This window comes from Barbatula barbatula, assembly GCF_947034865.1.
Source record: "Barbatula barbatula genome assembly, chromosome: 13".
Taxonomy (NCBI): domain Eukaryota; kingdom Metazoa; phylum Chordata; class Actinopteri; order Cypriniformes; family Nemacheilidae; genus Barbatula; species Barbatula barbatula.
This window is the reverse complement of record NC_136776.1, coordinates 18246204-18262823: the sequence shown is the minus strand read 5'-3', so window position 1 is coordinate 18262823 and position 16620 is coordinate 18246204. Positions and strand designations below refer to the sequence as shown.

The 16620-nt window shown below is 38.5% G+C and overlaps 2 protein-coding genes across 4 annotated transcripts; both read right to left on the bottom strand.

Moving 5' to 3' along the window:
• Positions 1 to 723: 723 nt before the first annotated feature.
• hapln4 (hyaluronan and proteoglycan link protein 4) lies at positions 724 to 6396 on the bottom strand. The gene is made up of 5 exons (XM_079470672.1): positions 6108 to 6396; positions 5064 to 5172; positions 3545 to 3907; positions 2896 to 3198; positions 724 to 1723 (listed from the first exon to the last, which is right to left on the bottom strand). The coding sequence occupies exons 1-5, from the start codon at positions 6126 to 6128 to the stop codon at positions 1359 to 1361; spliced, it is 1161 nt and encodes a 386-aa protein (XP_079326798.1). The 5' UTR covers positions 6129 to 6396; the 3' UTR covers positions 724 to 1358.
• Positions 6397 to 7335: 939 nt separating this feature from the next.
• Positions 7336 to 16346, bottom strand: tm6sf2b (transmembrane 6 superfamily member 2b). Of its 3 annotated transcripts, none has more exons than XM_079470908.1 (11): positions 16139 to 16346; positions 15844 to 15979; positions 14736 to 14839; positions 11678 to 11775; positions 11488 to 11591; positions 10772 to 10854; positions 10508 to 10632; positions 10314 to 10415; positions 9847 to 9939; positions 8426 to 8545; positions 7336 to 8073 (listed from the first exon to the last, which is right to left on the bottom strand). In XM_079470908.1, exons 2-11 carry the CDS (start codon positions 15927 to 15929, stop codon positions 7864 to 7866), a joined length of 1125 nt encoding a protein of 374 aa, XP_079327034.1. In that variant the 5' UTR covers positions 15930 to 15979; positions 16139 to 16346; the 3' UTR covers positions 7336 to 7863. The 3 variants fall into 3 exon arrangements, with proteins under 3 accessions (XP_079327034.1, XP_079327035.1, XP_079327036.1); XM_079470909.1 differs by lacking the exon at positions 16139 to 16346 and adding an exon at positions 16098 to 16132 and having other exon boundaries at positions 7337 to 8073; XM_079470910.1 differs by having other exon boundaries at positions 7340 to 8073; positions 8440 to 8545; positions 16139 to 16193.
• Positions 16347 to 16620: the final 274 nt, after the last annotated feature.

The following is a 16620-nucleotide window of genomic DNA, read 5'->3' as shown; positions in this document are numbered from 1 at the left end:
TACTTCTTCAGTTTTGCATCTCTAGCGCCATCTCTGTTAAATATGTAAAACTGCCACATGCCTTATGTTCTTATTATTACTTATTTTTTATCTCACCTGATAGCTCAACTTATATAAATTTAGCCGTGTAATTGGGGTTAGCTAAGGAGTCAATTTTTTGTGCTGATTAAAATTTTATTTTAACCATAGAATGTGACGCAATAAAATCACTTTCGGGACTTTTTGTCAGATCACAATAGTTGGCCCCGCCTATGCATCTTATTGGTCCACATTTTTGCTCTACATTACTGTGTATTAAACAGGCAAGTCATGATACTATTGGCTTTTACACTGTATGTTTTTCTAGATTGTTTAAAATGTTTTAATTGTTTTCATCTTGTCTGCACATCGTGTAATGTAAGCTATCGGCGTACACGCAGCATCATTTCAGCAGTTTACCAAATCGCTTTTGCTTTCCTTTGTAATCCCCAATGCCTCATTACATCTGTTACTATGGTACTGCGTGGGTCAATCGTGTTATTTTAGCAAGGCAACAAACATTTTCTCGACCGGTTGCTTGCACTTGAGAGAAACCAAAATAGAAATGTGCAAATTGCTTGAGCCATATTCAGTCATTGTCATGGTAACAAGCAAGGTTTTTGTCCCTTTTTGTGTCACAAGTCAAGTTTGTGTTTTGACAAGCAGTTCTATTTTGCGCATCCACAGAAATGCCAGGCGAAGACAAACAGGTAAATAACTTTATTCTAAAAAGCATCTTCATAGACAATATTGTGCGATATTACATTTGAGTGGATAGTGCAATTGTCAACTAAGAGGTAGTGAAGCATAGTATGTGAGTCACAGTGCGTTAAGCCAAGTAATTCACTTTTTAAAACATGCTTCAGTTATTGCTTACAAGGTCATTCAAAAATATACAAATAAATGATTGGACCTAGCGTTATATGCATAGTAACTGGCAAAGCTTATCAGTATTGCTATTGCTAAGTTTGCCAAGTTCATTTTAGTGTGCGAGCGTTAAGCCCAGCTAAGGTAGGTTCATGCTAGCAATTGATACAAGCGTAAACCCTTACCGCTCCTTCATTATCAGGCTAATGCTAATCAAGCTAAATTAGCTTTTCTACATTCTTAACGTTAACTTTGTTGCATAAGTATTCGTCTTCCTTGGGAAACAGCATATTTGTTTTCTTTTCATGCAAGATGACAATATAGCTAATGAATGTGGCTAACTTCTCTAATCTAGAGATGGTCGACACCTGGATTCAAGCAATAAATAATTACGCCTGAGATTAGCGCTAGCATTTAAAGCGTTTCTCTGTCAGTTGTTCTTGGCACTAGTAAAGCTAATATTCTGCTTTATTTCAGATACTTCTGGTGTTGTTGGTCGGATTGTATGATGTTTCTTGAGGAGCCAGAGTCGACTTGACCTCAGGACGTTCAGGGTTTCTACGAAAGCAGTAGACCCCGTAAAGACGGAACTTCTTTTCAGGAAAGCCGAGGTTTCTGACACCTGGTTCCGGTCCTCCACAACGGATTCGAGGGTTGACGATGGGGTACCGGATGCTACCGTCCTCCACCCACCCTGCTTCACAACGGTCCAGGAGCTGGAACTTCCAAGCAGCATATAGTTGTCCCACTTTAGCTATGACTGTGTCATCACGCTGACAAGCTTTTACCGCCTCGAGGTAGTTTACTTTCTTAAACCGTTTGAGGAAGTAAACGCGACCTGAAATGCACAGATAAAAACAAAAACATATCACATATTTCCCGAAAACAAGCATAACTTCTTATAAGAATGAAAAATGACATAAGATTTCAGATAATATTCCTATTTGTTCTTCTAGCCTCAAGGTAGTTTACTTTCTTAAACCGTTTGCGGAAGTAAACATGACCAGAAATAAACACACAAAAAAACGAAAAAGATGATTGGATATTTACCAAAAACAAGCATAACTTCTTACAAGAATGAAAAATGACAGATACGATTTCAGATAATATTCCTATTTGTTCTTCTAGCCATCAATGAGATTAACATTCCACATTCATTTTACATATCCATAAAAAATTTTAACAAAACATATTTACATTTTTACATAATTTGTCTCATTTGCTTCTTGTATTTATTTATTCATTGCAATTTAAGGAGAAACATCAGAGACTAAATTTATGTTTAAATGAAACACTTTACTTTTTTCGTTTTCTTTTTACTTCTGAGTCATTTTGTTCAATATGCAATAAGCACAGTCAAATGCGAAAACCGCTGTTTAATATTCCTTGATCGTGATAAAACAAAATGCATGTTTTCGTGAAGGATGGACACAAAGAAATCAAGAAAAAATGAGAGAATGGATAAAAGAGAAAAAAAGGTGGGGGGAAAAAGCAAGCCATAGCATCCCCTATTTCCCACAAGGCCATTCGATACATTTCTTGGATACGATCATTGCAGTAACATTATTGAAAACTGCCCCCGCTTGGAAGATTCCTTGAAAAAGTGTCTTAACTGTTAAAAGCCCACTTGGGGGCAAAAGGAAAAGCATTTTGGCCTCTCGACATCGACGACTTGGCTGCAAGTGCACCTTAAGAACCAGGTTATTTTGTGTAGTCTTTGGATGACACAGCACATTCACAATTGCTCTTAACCTGAGCCAAAAATACAGGTTTCTTTCCCCAAAGACAAAATCAATTCAGCTCTCCACTGTGTAAATACCCATTATTCCCAAACGTTCACAATGTGACCGTCCACCCTCAGCTACACTAAATCATAGTTTCCCCCAATTCGATTTGGCCGGTTTTGCGGCAACGATGCATAGGTCAATTAAGTCTCCTCCAGCACCATTTCTATAAAAGAAAGTACTAAGAAATGGGACCTTCTCAATAAAACGCATAATGTATCCTCACCGTTGAGGTTCGAGGTGAAGCAAAAAGCATCATAGCACTCGTCCTCTTTGTGCCTGTAGCCATAGTTCCGGACTCCTGGAGGGCTGTCCTTCCGTCCGCACTGGTCTCGAGGATGGGAGATGGGGTACTGAACCGAGCCGTCCTCTAACCAGCCAGCGTTGCACCAGTCAAGCCCCTCGAGCCAGGCCTTGTGAAGTTGTGGGTGGGACGCCAGAATAGCATCCTGCTCTATGCACGCTTCTTCTGCCTGGCGGTAGTTTAGCTTGTAGCGTCCGGACGAAGGGTAGTAGGGGAACACCACACCTTTAAAAAGATGAGTAGAAATATGAAATTTAATTGTTTGTTAATGTCATAGGGATGCTACTTCATTAAAAGGGATAGTTCACCCAAAAATACAAATTCTGTCATCATTTATTCACCCTCATGTCATTCAAAACCTGTCTATGACTCTTTTTCTGTGGAACACAAAATAAATTTCGAGAAATGTCTCTTTGGTTTTGTGCCCAGACAATGTAAGTCAATGGGGTTTAATGTTGTTTCCTCACCAACATTCTTCAAAATACCTTCTTTTGTTCAAACTTGAACAAGTTTGAAATGACACAAGGACCTTCATTTCAGGGTGAACTATCCCTTTAAGACTCCACCTGACCTTCGAGGTCTAGATTGACGAATCCCGTGTCGTCCTCCATGTCATTGGTTACCTCACACTCATATCGGCCATAGTCTTGCAGGGTGATGTTATGAATTATTACCGAGGCGTCTCCCGGTCCTGCCTGCTCCAGAGACACTCGGCCACGGAAGGCCCCGAACACCTTTTGTTGGCGGCCGAGCGCTACGAACACGTCTTCGAACTGGAACGCGTCAGATACCTTCGTCCACTTGATACGAATGCGGCGAGGATCCACGTCTTCCGGTTCGTGGTGGAAGCGGCAAGGAAGGGTGATGGTGCCCCCGCGATGAGTGACCACGTTACCCGGAGCGGTCTGGACTATCACGGCACCTGTGTCATCCTCTGGAGGGACAGAGATGGGAATTTATTTCATAGTAAAGTGAATAATCACAAAAAATCTTACAGACACCTCATGCCATTCAAAACCTGCATTTTGAGAAATGTCTCTGTGGTTTTGTGTCTATACAATGGAAGTCCATGGGGGTCACTGTTGTTTGGTGACTAACGTATCTCCTGTGTTTTTTGCAGAAGAATGAAAGGAATAAAGGTTTGGAAAGATCATTGGGATTGGGAGTAAATGATTAAAGAATTTTCGTTTTTGGGACGTTAAGGGAAAAACTATCTAAATGTAGTTTGGTTTATTGTTATTTCCTGCGAATCTTGTATATAACCTAAAATCACTAGTCCACTATATCTGGATTTCAAGGAATAAGTGCTCTTTCAAGTTTAAGGAGTGTAAACCACGGCCATCAAACAACATCTTCACTAACAGCAATCCAAGACCTGAACCCATCTCAAGTACCACAATCAGCTCTGACATCTGCTTATTTAAGCTGTCGGCTGGATACCTGGCACTTGGAAATCTTGTTACCAAAAACACTTTTCCTATGAATGCCAGTTTGCCAAACACATCCCAGGTTTAATTCAGCCGCAGACAGCTAAAGAACCGGTGTTTTGTCTCGGCTATGCTTATTGAAAGTAATTTGCACTTGCCAAGTAAATGTCGAGGCCATGCTGTGATACGACATTACATCCAAAGATTTTTTTCCCCTGGCTTGAAAATGAATACTAAATAAGGGACAAAAGACCCAGTGGACCCCAGACTGATTATAAAGATTGTTTACTTGCATTAGCCGACATCATTATTGGACACAAATATGCATAGAATATAATATGTCACCACTGCAAAAGGGCATTGTGGGAGATTTTCTTGTGATACTTCTGGTGGTCGGCCAATTAACGGTTTTAAAGCGTGATTATACACCGAGAAGGTTTTTGTGGGTGGCGTGGTCTCTAGGTCGAAATTAACATTAGGTGATCTGAATTGCATTGCTCTTACACAATAAATAATGGCGGTTATAAAGTGTGTTCATTGCATATTTTTTACAAGTAGGCAGGTGTCTGGTATTGTAATCATGTTGTGTTTGCATTACATTTGCATATTTGTCATTTGCGTGGTTGCATCCGATGGTTTATTTACACGGGACGAAGTTCTTACCCATTACATGAACCACTTTCCTTCTGCCCTTTTCAGAGTCGGCTGGGTAGGCGGCCGCAGGGGGCGAAAGGGACAACAAAGTGCAGGCGATGGTTGTCAGACGCAAGAGCTATGAAGGAAAATACAGAACAGCTAAAGAAATCTGTGGTTTTGCATCGCTGTTAATAAGAAATCACAGTCTCAAGAGCTTGAGGCGAGGCATGGTGAGATATTTTAATTTAAGATGAAATCATCAGCTTTTAGATTTTAGTTGTGTGCTTATGTTTATTTAACCAGTTAAGCCATGATATTTGTAGAAAACTTTAAAATAGCATTTATAATCAATATGCAAGAACAATAATGAAAACTACCCATCTGAAAAAAAGGAAGCCCGAAAGAAACCATTACGGACGGTCTAATGTTTCCATTAAAATACCATTATGAGCTTTTAGATTTTTCCATTAAAACCATAACAAAATACATTTTGTTTTAGGTATTATTCTGTATTATATTTGAATGAATACATTTGCCACATAACAACCAATAGAATCCATCACATACCAGTAGACACAATTATAGTTTCCATTAAAACCAGTACAATTCCCATTATAACCGTTTAAATCAATAAATCATCTATTGTGTTTTCACCAGGGTTTTATTGGGGTTTTTTCTCAGCAGTGTAGACTTTTACTATAGTAAATAAGTACATTTTCCTGAGGGCTCATACTTAAGCAAAATTTCATAGAAAACTGGAAAACAATAGGAAAAAGCAGCAATCGTTCATTTTCACTATTTAAATGACCCATATATTAGACATAAAGGGAGATTGTAAAGTGCAATATAACCTAATCACAAAATTAAAGATGCAATACATTGTGTACGAGTGTTGATATTTATGCTGCATGGCGCAAGACGCGCACAAACACAAACGCATGTTATATACACACAGCTGGATCACATAACACACTCCTATCATCTTCATCATCATCCTCCTCCGTTCATCACATCACATCACTTCATCTCCCACACCACTGCACTGGCGCATTATAAGGTTACAGTACTTACGCATGCCGTTAAATTGACCATCGTCACGGGAGGATGCGGTTTGATTATGCGTTGAGGTGGTTTAATATTATAAGTGCGCGTTTGTGGTGCAGCCGGACGCGACTCTGTTCGGTGGTATCACTGCAGGTTTCGTTTGTCGCGTCTCATCGCACGCGTTATCGCTTCGCGCTGCTGCTGCATAGCAGTGATACGCTCCTCGCGTGCGACAGAAGAAAAGCTCAGGCTGTCATGGCTTTTCCATCACTGTCCGGTTAATGAAGTGTGCTAGAGTTGTATTGTTGGCTTGCACAACTGTGGGGCTTTGTAGCATATATACGCGGAGGTCCGTATGTCCTTTAACTTGTGTTTGGCAAATTATTGCGACACTTTTTTGATTCTGCATATGTTTGAGATTCGTAATGTAACGTAACGTCGCATTTCCAATTCCCTGCAATGCGAACTTTTGCTATAAAATCCTTAACATGACTTTATTTAGTTTTTTGTTAAAACAAAACGTGGTTTTAATACCGTGACCATTATTTGACACACCGCAAAAAGCTGCAATCCGGAAGGGGAATTAGCTCAAATGGTAGAGCGCTCGCTTAGCATGCGAGAGGTAGCGGGATCGATGCCCGCATTCTCCAATGTTTTTTTTTTTTTTTGTAATAAATGTCATAAACTTTTGTTTTAATCAGCACTTGCTGTTAAATAATTCTCAAATACTTTAAAATACACGCATTAAATACTCGTCATACTTAAAATACAGCGTTTTTAGGTTACGGTGTATTAACGTCAGTGCTGTTTCACGAGTATACTGTAGCCTACTGTCTGTATGTCAAATGTGTAAATATTTCAGAGCACTTGTGTGACTGCATACTATTTCATTCAATATATAGTGATAAAGTACAATGCAAAACATAAACACTGTAATATATACAGTAGATGTACATGAAAATGTTCTCATGGGCTTCTTTCCCACCCCTGGAGCTGCTTTGAAAGGGCAGATTTGATTTGAAACACGCCACACAGTGCTGTGCGTGCAAGAAGAACTGCATTGCACCTAATCAGCATTAAAAAAGGTGCTGAGCAAATGTGCCTTTTAAGGTTAGTAGTTAGTAGAACTCCTCCCTGCTGACGTGGTCATGTACCTGTGAGATATCCACATGAAGCTGTTGTTCAGATTATTATGTGTAACCCATGAGACCAGACAATTATTCACCGTATGTCTTGATACACAAAAAGCAAACTTTAGGGAATCTTTTGACGTTTATTACAGTTTTTATGTCACGATGGCATCTGTCTTGAGGGCCGGCGGAGGCAAAACTAGGAAGACACGCAGGAATAAGGGAGCTATATTTGTTGCAGGTCACATTTTCAGAAAGGATGGCTGAGGTCAGATAAACACATTGTTAAATATACTGTTTTCTGCAGGCAGGAGGGTGAGTTGTGGTTTAATGATCTCTGCCTTGTGCAATTTAAAGTTGTTTCTCATGAAGAACTTACTTAGAACTCTAAATCTGGCAAGTGACACAAAAGACGTTTAAAAGATGTATTTTTATAACTTACATAATAACCACATTATCAGAACCTCACTGCACGTACTTGAAGTCCTATATGTACTGTACATTTAATGCTGTAATCCATGATGTTTGCCTCTCTATCGCCATCTCCGTTTGGAACATAACACTGTGAGTACTTATCTTAACGTTGGCTTAAGTCATGTTACGTCAAACTAACTGTATATTCTTTTTAACCCCAAAAAGCTTGAAAGTGTAATTTATCTTAATTTCTTCTCATTGTTAGTTTGACCCATCGGTGCAAGGGAAAGAAAGTACTCCGGCTGTCGTTGGCAGCGCAGAGCGAGCAGCACTGGACCCACAGCATACAGGAGGTTTATAAGGAGGACGGGCGGCAGGGCCGTGGCAGGAATTCTGTACGTTTCCTCAGTACGTGGGTGCAGAGATGCTCCGATATGAGTCCACTGGCACTGGTAATGCAGAAAGTACAATAAGTTATCTTGTTTACAATGTTATTCGGGGCATTAACGGTGGTATCGCTTGTATTATGTGATAACAACCACTCTAAACCAGGACAGAAACAATACGAAAAGCCCAAAGAAAACTGTTTTTTTGTTTCATAACATGTAAAATGTATTTTTATATATTTTAGATTATTATATAAATGATGAAAAACAAGGACTCTATAGACCACTTTGTTCGAATTTTCTCTTATCATCTGTTTTATTGTCCATAAAGCAAACTTTGATACAGTACACTCCAATCATTTACAAAAGCAACTTGGATTTAAAATGTCATATTCGACACATTTCCAAGCCTCACCTGTGAAATCGCACCTGCACAAAACACCGTCCAGTCCATCATCCAGGTGCATCCAGGTGTGCACAACCCATACGCAAAACAACCCAGCATTGGAAGTGCATGGAAAAGCATCAACAACATCTGGAGATGACACAAATGACGTGACACAACTATTATTTCCATCCTAGTGACAGCAGTACCTGCCCTTACTCTGCACGCTAGTCCATTCTCAAGGGCAACTTTGATGCAACAGAGCGCTCACTCTGAATACAGATCAAGCTGAGTGGATCCAGTTATTCGCACATTATTGTGACATAAAACACAAACGTTTGAAAGAATTACCTGCGATTAGATGCTGTGCGGTGCCTGTTTGTGTTGCGAGGCACGTGGTGACTTTCCACGCGGCCTGAAAGTCATTTCGGCGCAGTAATGGAGATACACCGTTGGAGAATTTCTTATACTTGACTGAGTTTCAGATGAATGATAATGAATAAGAAGGGACACGGAACCTGATGTTCTCGTGCTGTGAATTCTTGTTATCACCCTCGATGACGCTGTATGCCTGTGGTCTAAATACTAAACTCTCTCTCTCACACACACACACTTAGTTTCTAGTTCAAAATATGGGCAATTATATTCACATTTTTATTAAATATGGCCAAATTATTATAATTTAAAAAAATCATTATTTCAGGTCGATTCGTGTCTTTGTTCTCAAACAGGTGTGTTGGTGTGTCCTCGCTCACACAGGACACCTCCTTGTTCAGGGCTGATGGAGGGGCTCAGCAAGGGCTCCATGGGTGGGATTAGCTTATCAAGTTCTCGCAGCACATCTCCTGCTTGATCGATATGCTGCCATTGTGGCCGGTCTCCAGCTAGAACAAGGACTTTTTGATAACCTATTGACCGAGCTAAGACCCCAATACAAACAAAAACAAAGGTACTTCTTGGGACGGGATGGATTCTTCGACGGCTAAAGGTGACAGTATGCCAACCAGGACTGGAAGTCTCTTATTGTGATGATCTAGCTTAAGAGAGGCTTTAAAGGGCTAGTTCACCCTAATATGTTCATTTTTCTTTCTTCTGCAGAACAGATTTAAATTTTTTTGATGAACACTGGGAATCAAACAACATTCGCTCCATTGACTTCCATTGTATGGACACAAAACCACGGAGACATCTCTCAAAATATCTTCTATTGTGTTCCACAGAAGAAAGAGTCATATACAGGTTTTGAATGACATGATGGTGAACTGTCCCTTTAAATCGTAATGCAGCCTATTTAACAGGTGCCACACATTTATAGAAGGTTAATGCTATAGATTTGAAGATGTTAAGAAGCAGAGCATGCTTTGGTATTGCCAAGAGCAGATCTGCCTGAATATATTTGTGTAGATCTGATTGAATGTGATTAAGCATCAGATGGGAATACGTGCACTCACCATAACTTTGGGGAAGCCCACAGGATCCTTCAGATACGGTTCATACTCGATCACATATCTGTCGAGGATTTCCAGCGGGCAATCAAGAACTGCCTGGATGAATAAAAAAGATGCTACACAATCTTACAGCAACGTGTAACTATTTTACAAAACGTTGAATTTGTACGAATTTGTACAATCTCATATGTTTTAGTAGGTTAGTAGTTTAAGGGCAGGACTTAGGCATAGACTTTATAATAAATGTAAATATTTGTATGACTTCATACGTATTAGCAACCTCATAGCTATGAATTCCTGTGAGATCAGACTAGTCCCCTATTAGATTTACTAAAGCCCCTAATCCAAAGCAATTTGCAGTGCATTTAAAGCACAGTATATGCATTGTAAAAACAATGCCGAGCAAAAAAACTATTGTATTGACCGTTGTACTTTTGAATATATTTTGTTTTTGTAGGTGTTACTCTTACCAGTCCTCTAAAGAGACTGAAGCCCATCGCAGCCACTAGGTAAATCACAATGAACAGGTCCACCGGGCGCCAGATCAAAGCCTTTTTCTGTTCACGTTCAGCCTGGTGGATACAAGCACCAATGGTGTATAAATGCTAGAAAATTAGAAAATTTTCTTCTGAAAAGGGTCAGCAATGTCATGTTCGCTCTTCACCTTGGATGCACCCATAAGAGGGGCTTCCCTCGGCCTGGAGAACAGGGACACTGCTGCCCATATGGGCACCAGTAAGAAGGGCATATTTAGCCAGAAGGCAGGACGAATCTCTGAGCCATATTTACCTGCAATTACATATGCCATAGCAACAAGAAGCATGTTACAAAATGCAGAATAGAACGGATAATGTATGTATTTTCTATATTTTATTCATATTTAGTTTTTCATAGAGGCAAATCAAACACATGATGTCCTGTGACTCACCAGCGATGATTCCTGGAACAAACACAATCATGTTGGCACACAGCGATCCAGACCAAAAGAGTCCCAATGTGCGGTACTGTTTCCTGGCATGATAGAATACATGCATTTCACACACTCGGGAACATCTTCCTTCTTTTAAACACAATACCAAGAACTAACAACATTTCATGTCATGTTCTTCCCAGATCGTGTCTCCATAACCCGTTCAGATCACTTTTCTTTAGTGTTTCTTACAGTTGGTCTCATGTGGTGTCAGCCAGATGGTAAAGGATTATTATATTGGAAGTGAATATATGAGTTACTTTGCCAAAACAAAAAGAAATTACAGACTATCCATTTTTTTGTGATTTGTTTTCTCCCATAAATCTTTATTATTAGTCACCCTTTATGTTTGTCACTCGGTTTTGCAAATATCTAACCGATAAAAAGTCTTTAAAAAGTGCTTGTCAACTTAGACAACATAGTATAAAAGTTTTAAAGCTTGACTATAGTTGAGACGTGACTATATTAAGATAAGTCATAATATCATATTAAATAGGTATTTAATATTCTTTAACAAAGTACAAAAATCCAAGAGGTAGACTATTCCTATAGTGTTAAATGTGATTCTGAATTCACTAGAATTAAATCCGATTTTTCATGGAGATTGAGGGAACTTAATGGGTTTGATATTTAGAAATTAATAACATTCAAAGTACCAAGTAAATAACTCAGACCTGTTTGACATGCGGTGCACCAGCATCAGGTAAATGATAAAGTGCACGATGCCATCCCAGTAGCACATCATGATGGCATACGGTGTACCAAGATATGGCTCACCCTGGAGAACCAACAAAACCAGCACCAGACAGTGTCAGATTGAGAGAGACCAATAAACTATGACACCATCAACTTTGCGATACTGACTGTTTTCTGATAGAACTCCATAAACCCAGAGATGAAGCCGTCATATTCCAAAGCGCTTGTGAGGTCAATGATACAAGTGAAGGAAAATTCTGCAAAAACTGAAGAGAAGAATAAAGTATACACAATATCAGTAGTGTTATTGTTAATGGACAATGTACCAATGCGACAATGAATAATAACAAACTTTAGTTTAGTTTAATTCTTACTTAATGATGCATAATTTAATATTTTGTTACAGTTTTGTGTATGCAATAATATAGTGTATTGTGTACTTGGCTAGAGATTTATCTAAATCACAAATCTAAATCAGTTTAGCCAAAAAGTATGCATTAAAAAGCATGTGATCATAATAACCGTTCACAAAATAACAATAGAATATTTTCCTTGGAAATATTGACGGATGGCTCTATAATAAAAGAGCAATTTTAATTAGACGTTTTACAAGAAAATGCATCTGTCCCCAATGGGATTAAGAGTTCAGATTTATTGGCACTTTCGAGACGCTGAATTGAAATGTTTTTGGCTTTAGCTCTAAGCCTAAATGCACGGCACAAAGAAAAACCTCACTAATTAGATGTTGGAGCACTGAACTGCCCTATCAAGAGTTAACCACCTTTTTTACTCTCTATATTAAAAAGATTTCACTCTTACCAGCTATTGATTTCTGGCAAGGTGGAAGAGGATAATGATGTCTGCTAGCAAAGGTGTGAACAAGAGATTTATATTGGGAGCCTCGTGTTGAGTATTTTTCCCGGTGTGAAGCACAGCTGTGCCAAAAGGGCACTTTGTGAGAAAGGAGAATACCCCATGTGGCATTTCCTAAGTGCCCGGGTGACGCATAATGAGTGGCAGGAGACATAAAGAAAGTCCATTCTTAAGCATGGAGGAAAAAATAATGACTGTAAATGTCATAGCTGGGAGCTCAGACTTTGTCCGGTGGATTTAAAGCAACAGTTCAACCACAAAATGATGTCATATTTACTCACATTCTTCACAAATAAATAAAAAATGTATTGTTAAAAACTAAAATAATTTCAGTCAGGCTTTAGACTACATCATAGTACTAAAACTGTGCTCATTAAAATTACAAACAACCTGCTTATAGCATCGTATATAGGTTACATCTGACTCCTAGTCCTGCTTGACCCTAGTGCTGCGACGATACTGTAGACCATGACATACTTTTAGATCACTTACACAATTATACCGGTATTCAGGGACAGGCACTACAATGGTTCAGATCTTAGTTATCAGACAGACATCAATTTATCCATTTAAATGGGGAATCATCAAATCCAACGCAAGTAAATTATGGATCACCTCAGGGATCGGTTTTAGGACCCTTGCTGTTCTCCATATACATGCTGCCCCTGGGAAACATTATTAGAAAACATGGAATTAGCTTCCACTTTTATGCAGTGTTATGCTATACATCTCATCAAAACCAGATGATTTTAATCAGCAAATTAATTACTCCAACAAATACAGTAAAAGATCTAGGCGTTACATTAGACAGCAACCTGTCATTTGGAACTCTCATCTTAAATGTCACAAAAAAAGCCTCCTTCCACCTTAGAAATGTTGCCAAATTGCGAAATATTCTACGTGTTGCTGATGCAGAAAGGCTTATTCATGCATTTGTGACCTCAAGACTTGACTACTGTAATGCACTACTAAGTGGCTGTTCTGCATCATCAATAAACAAGTTACAGTTAGTTCAGAACGGTACAAAACCCCAATGTTATCTACTCTTGGCTGGCTACCAATTAAGTACCGTATTGACTTTAAAGTTCTTTTAATAACTTATAAAGCCTTAAACGGTTTAGCCCCTACCTACATAACAGAGCTTCTATCACACTTACAACCTATCACGCTCTCTTAAGATCTCAAAACTCCGGTTTCTCAGAATTTGTTTTTATAACCCAGTGGGGACCTAAACCTAAATGCACACCAACATCACAGGGACTTGTGTCACTGCAGAGACCAAAAAACCTTAGAAATCCTACAGAACTATATTTTTAAACCTCAAAATCCAAATAGTTTTTTATTATCTTTAGGTTTAGGGGTTGGGTTAGAGGATATAATATAAAGTTTGTTCAGTATAAAAATCATTACACCTATGGACTGTCCCCACGGAGATAATAAACCAGACATGTGTGTGCACGTGCGTGTGAGTAATATGGTGTATTAAGAAGATACGGTTTCAGGGACGCACACGCCTGGCTGCAAGTTAACCTCCGGTCTGTGTTTGGTTATAATATAACAATTTATTTAGGATTTAATTTATATGAATATTCATTTGTATTATTATTTTACTGAACATAAATTGTTTTAAATTAAATGAGAACTAGGCTACTCAACAGTTATTGATTCTTTGCGGAGGTCTAATGGAAGTTAAGTTTGTGCCACATAGGTCTATCGTACGTGTATATTGTTGCGGAAGTTGTTTTTACAGCTTCAGGGCTTATTGTGTAGAATACGAGGGATGTATAAGTAAAGTTATATGTAATATAGTATAGCCAAAAACTATTCTTGTATCCAATTTTATGGCTGGATTGCCAGACTAGATATTGTATTCTGTCGTTCGGATGAAATGTGGATATGATGACGGACCCAGCAAGAGGCACCGTGTGACTCTTAGCTTTGCTTTCTCCTCGAACCCTTTTAATCCACAAGGGTCTTGGTTTGGCTTACCTGCATTACAGGTGCGATAGTGGAATGATTGTCTCTGCTATCGCACATAGACATTATGTTCCATGACACCGTCACCATTTCCCCTGTTATCTTTAAACACTGAATTCCAAGCCGAGAAAAGCTAACATATTTTTGTATTGTGACCCTACAGCGGGCCAAGTAAACATAAAGATCCGATCGGTGCCATTGAAATGTCAGCGCAAGCTTTTCATTGATCCAAATGGGTTTAAGATGCATTCGCATTCAGTCAGTGAACAGGTTTGTGACACTGATGCGGTAAGAATTTCAACACTCGTTTGTGTTTCCGATATTGTGCTTTATTTTTATTATTGATTTAGATCTAAATTTAATGTGGAGCTCATACCATAAAACAAAGGATCTTTGGGAGGATTGCAGCGAGTAGCAGCGTAGACCAAAATGAACACCGCCAGAAGAACAGCCACCCCAATTTCAAGAATAGCCACTGGCCTGAAGAAAAAACAGACAAATACAATTAGGCATCTATCTATCTATTTATCTATCTATCGAGAGAGAGAGAGACAGAGAGAGAGAGAGAGTTTATGCACTTGTTTATTTTGGACATTTCTAGCGCTCTTGGCACTCCATGGCACAAAATGTTTCTTCCCAAATTACTATCCGCCGATGCGCGTGTGTGTGTATGAAGATCCTCTTCCCTGCATCCAATAAATGAGCAGAGATGAATGGGTTGGCAGGGAGAACTGTAATTATTCCAACACCCAAGGCACCAGCAGCAAAGATGGGAGCACGTGATACGTGCCGACGTAATTACGACTGTCAGTGGAGCTATTCAGACAGGAAACATTTCTTATTTTTAACTTGAGATAAAGATACACCCCACAGTGAAGGGCGTAGCTGTTTTAGAACATTAATTAATATTGGGATATACAATGTTTTGATACATTTGGACCTGTTTAAAGAAGTTTGCAGATTTCTGTGACTTTTAGTTTCTAGTGTTTTGATTGCAATATTGTTTTCTCAGGCTGTAATAATAAATAAAGCTATTGCTATGAAGCTATTGTTTATAACAATAAAACTACATCAACACAGAGACCTTTATTAAGTCAATAGTGCAAAATGCTTTCACTGCCCCCATGTGGAAGAACAAAAAAACAGATAATCTTTAAAGGGATAGTTCACCCATAAACAAAAACTATAATCAAAAGATGTTATACAATTGTATACAACTTTCATTGTATATAACATAGAAACATCAGTATATTTTGTATTGTATAAAAGGTTTTGAGGTGATGTGAGGGTTAATGAGTAAATTATATACTGTAATTTTCCTTTTTAGCGAAATGTCCCTTTAAAGATCAGCAGTAAGTCATAAAACACATAGGACCATAATTGTTGTGCTTGAAATATGTCATGTGTTTTGAAGTAGCATAAACACACAGCAATATTTACATTAATTTATGGACAAAATTATTTCAGTAATCAGTCATACTCACTCTTGAAACGCCGGAACATTGTTCATAATGTAAAGTACACCAAGAGCTGTCAGGGAAAACAGAAAAGCGCATATTTCTTGAAGCATTTTTGGGTTGAAAAATCTGTTTTATAGTCCACGAGTCCACAGCTGGGCATCTGTAAGAGAGTAAGATTTGTTTATAATAAACAAAATAAACTTTATCACTATAGTATAAAATATATAGCTTTTAATCTTATTCATTTTATTTCACTTCAAGGGCTTTTTAGTAAATACATTTTGCAGAGGTTTGTGCTGTGAAAAAATCATCTACTTACCAATGGCACCCACTTCAAAATATGTGCATAACCCAACACTGCCACTATGAGCACTGCATTATAGGATTATAATCGAGCCAAACAAAGGAGCTTTTGGAAAAGTACATCATTTGATTTAGTAATAGATTAACATAATCGTGTTTACTTTTGGACCAATTTGTCGAAGTCATGTGTGCCAGAAAAAGGAAAGCTCTGCCGAAGCAACAGAAAAGAGCCTTTTGTGTGCTTGTGTCATTTTATAATCTAAAGAATTAACAGCTGATCCACAGGGCTTTCTAAAATAAGTTAACAAATAGCTGGGCTACAAACAATTGCTATTCATACAACATTCTGGTGGGATCTATTATATTTTCTTGGAAGTAGAACGTGCACTTGCACTACTACTGTGCAGTATTTGAAAAAAACGACTTTAAAATTAAGTAAAAATGCTTTAATATAATCTATATCAAATGTGCTTTACATGTTTTAATAAAATGCCAAAC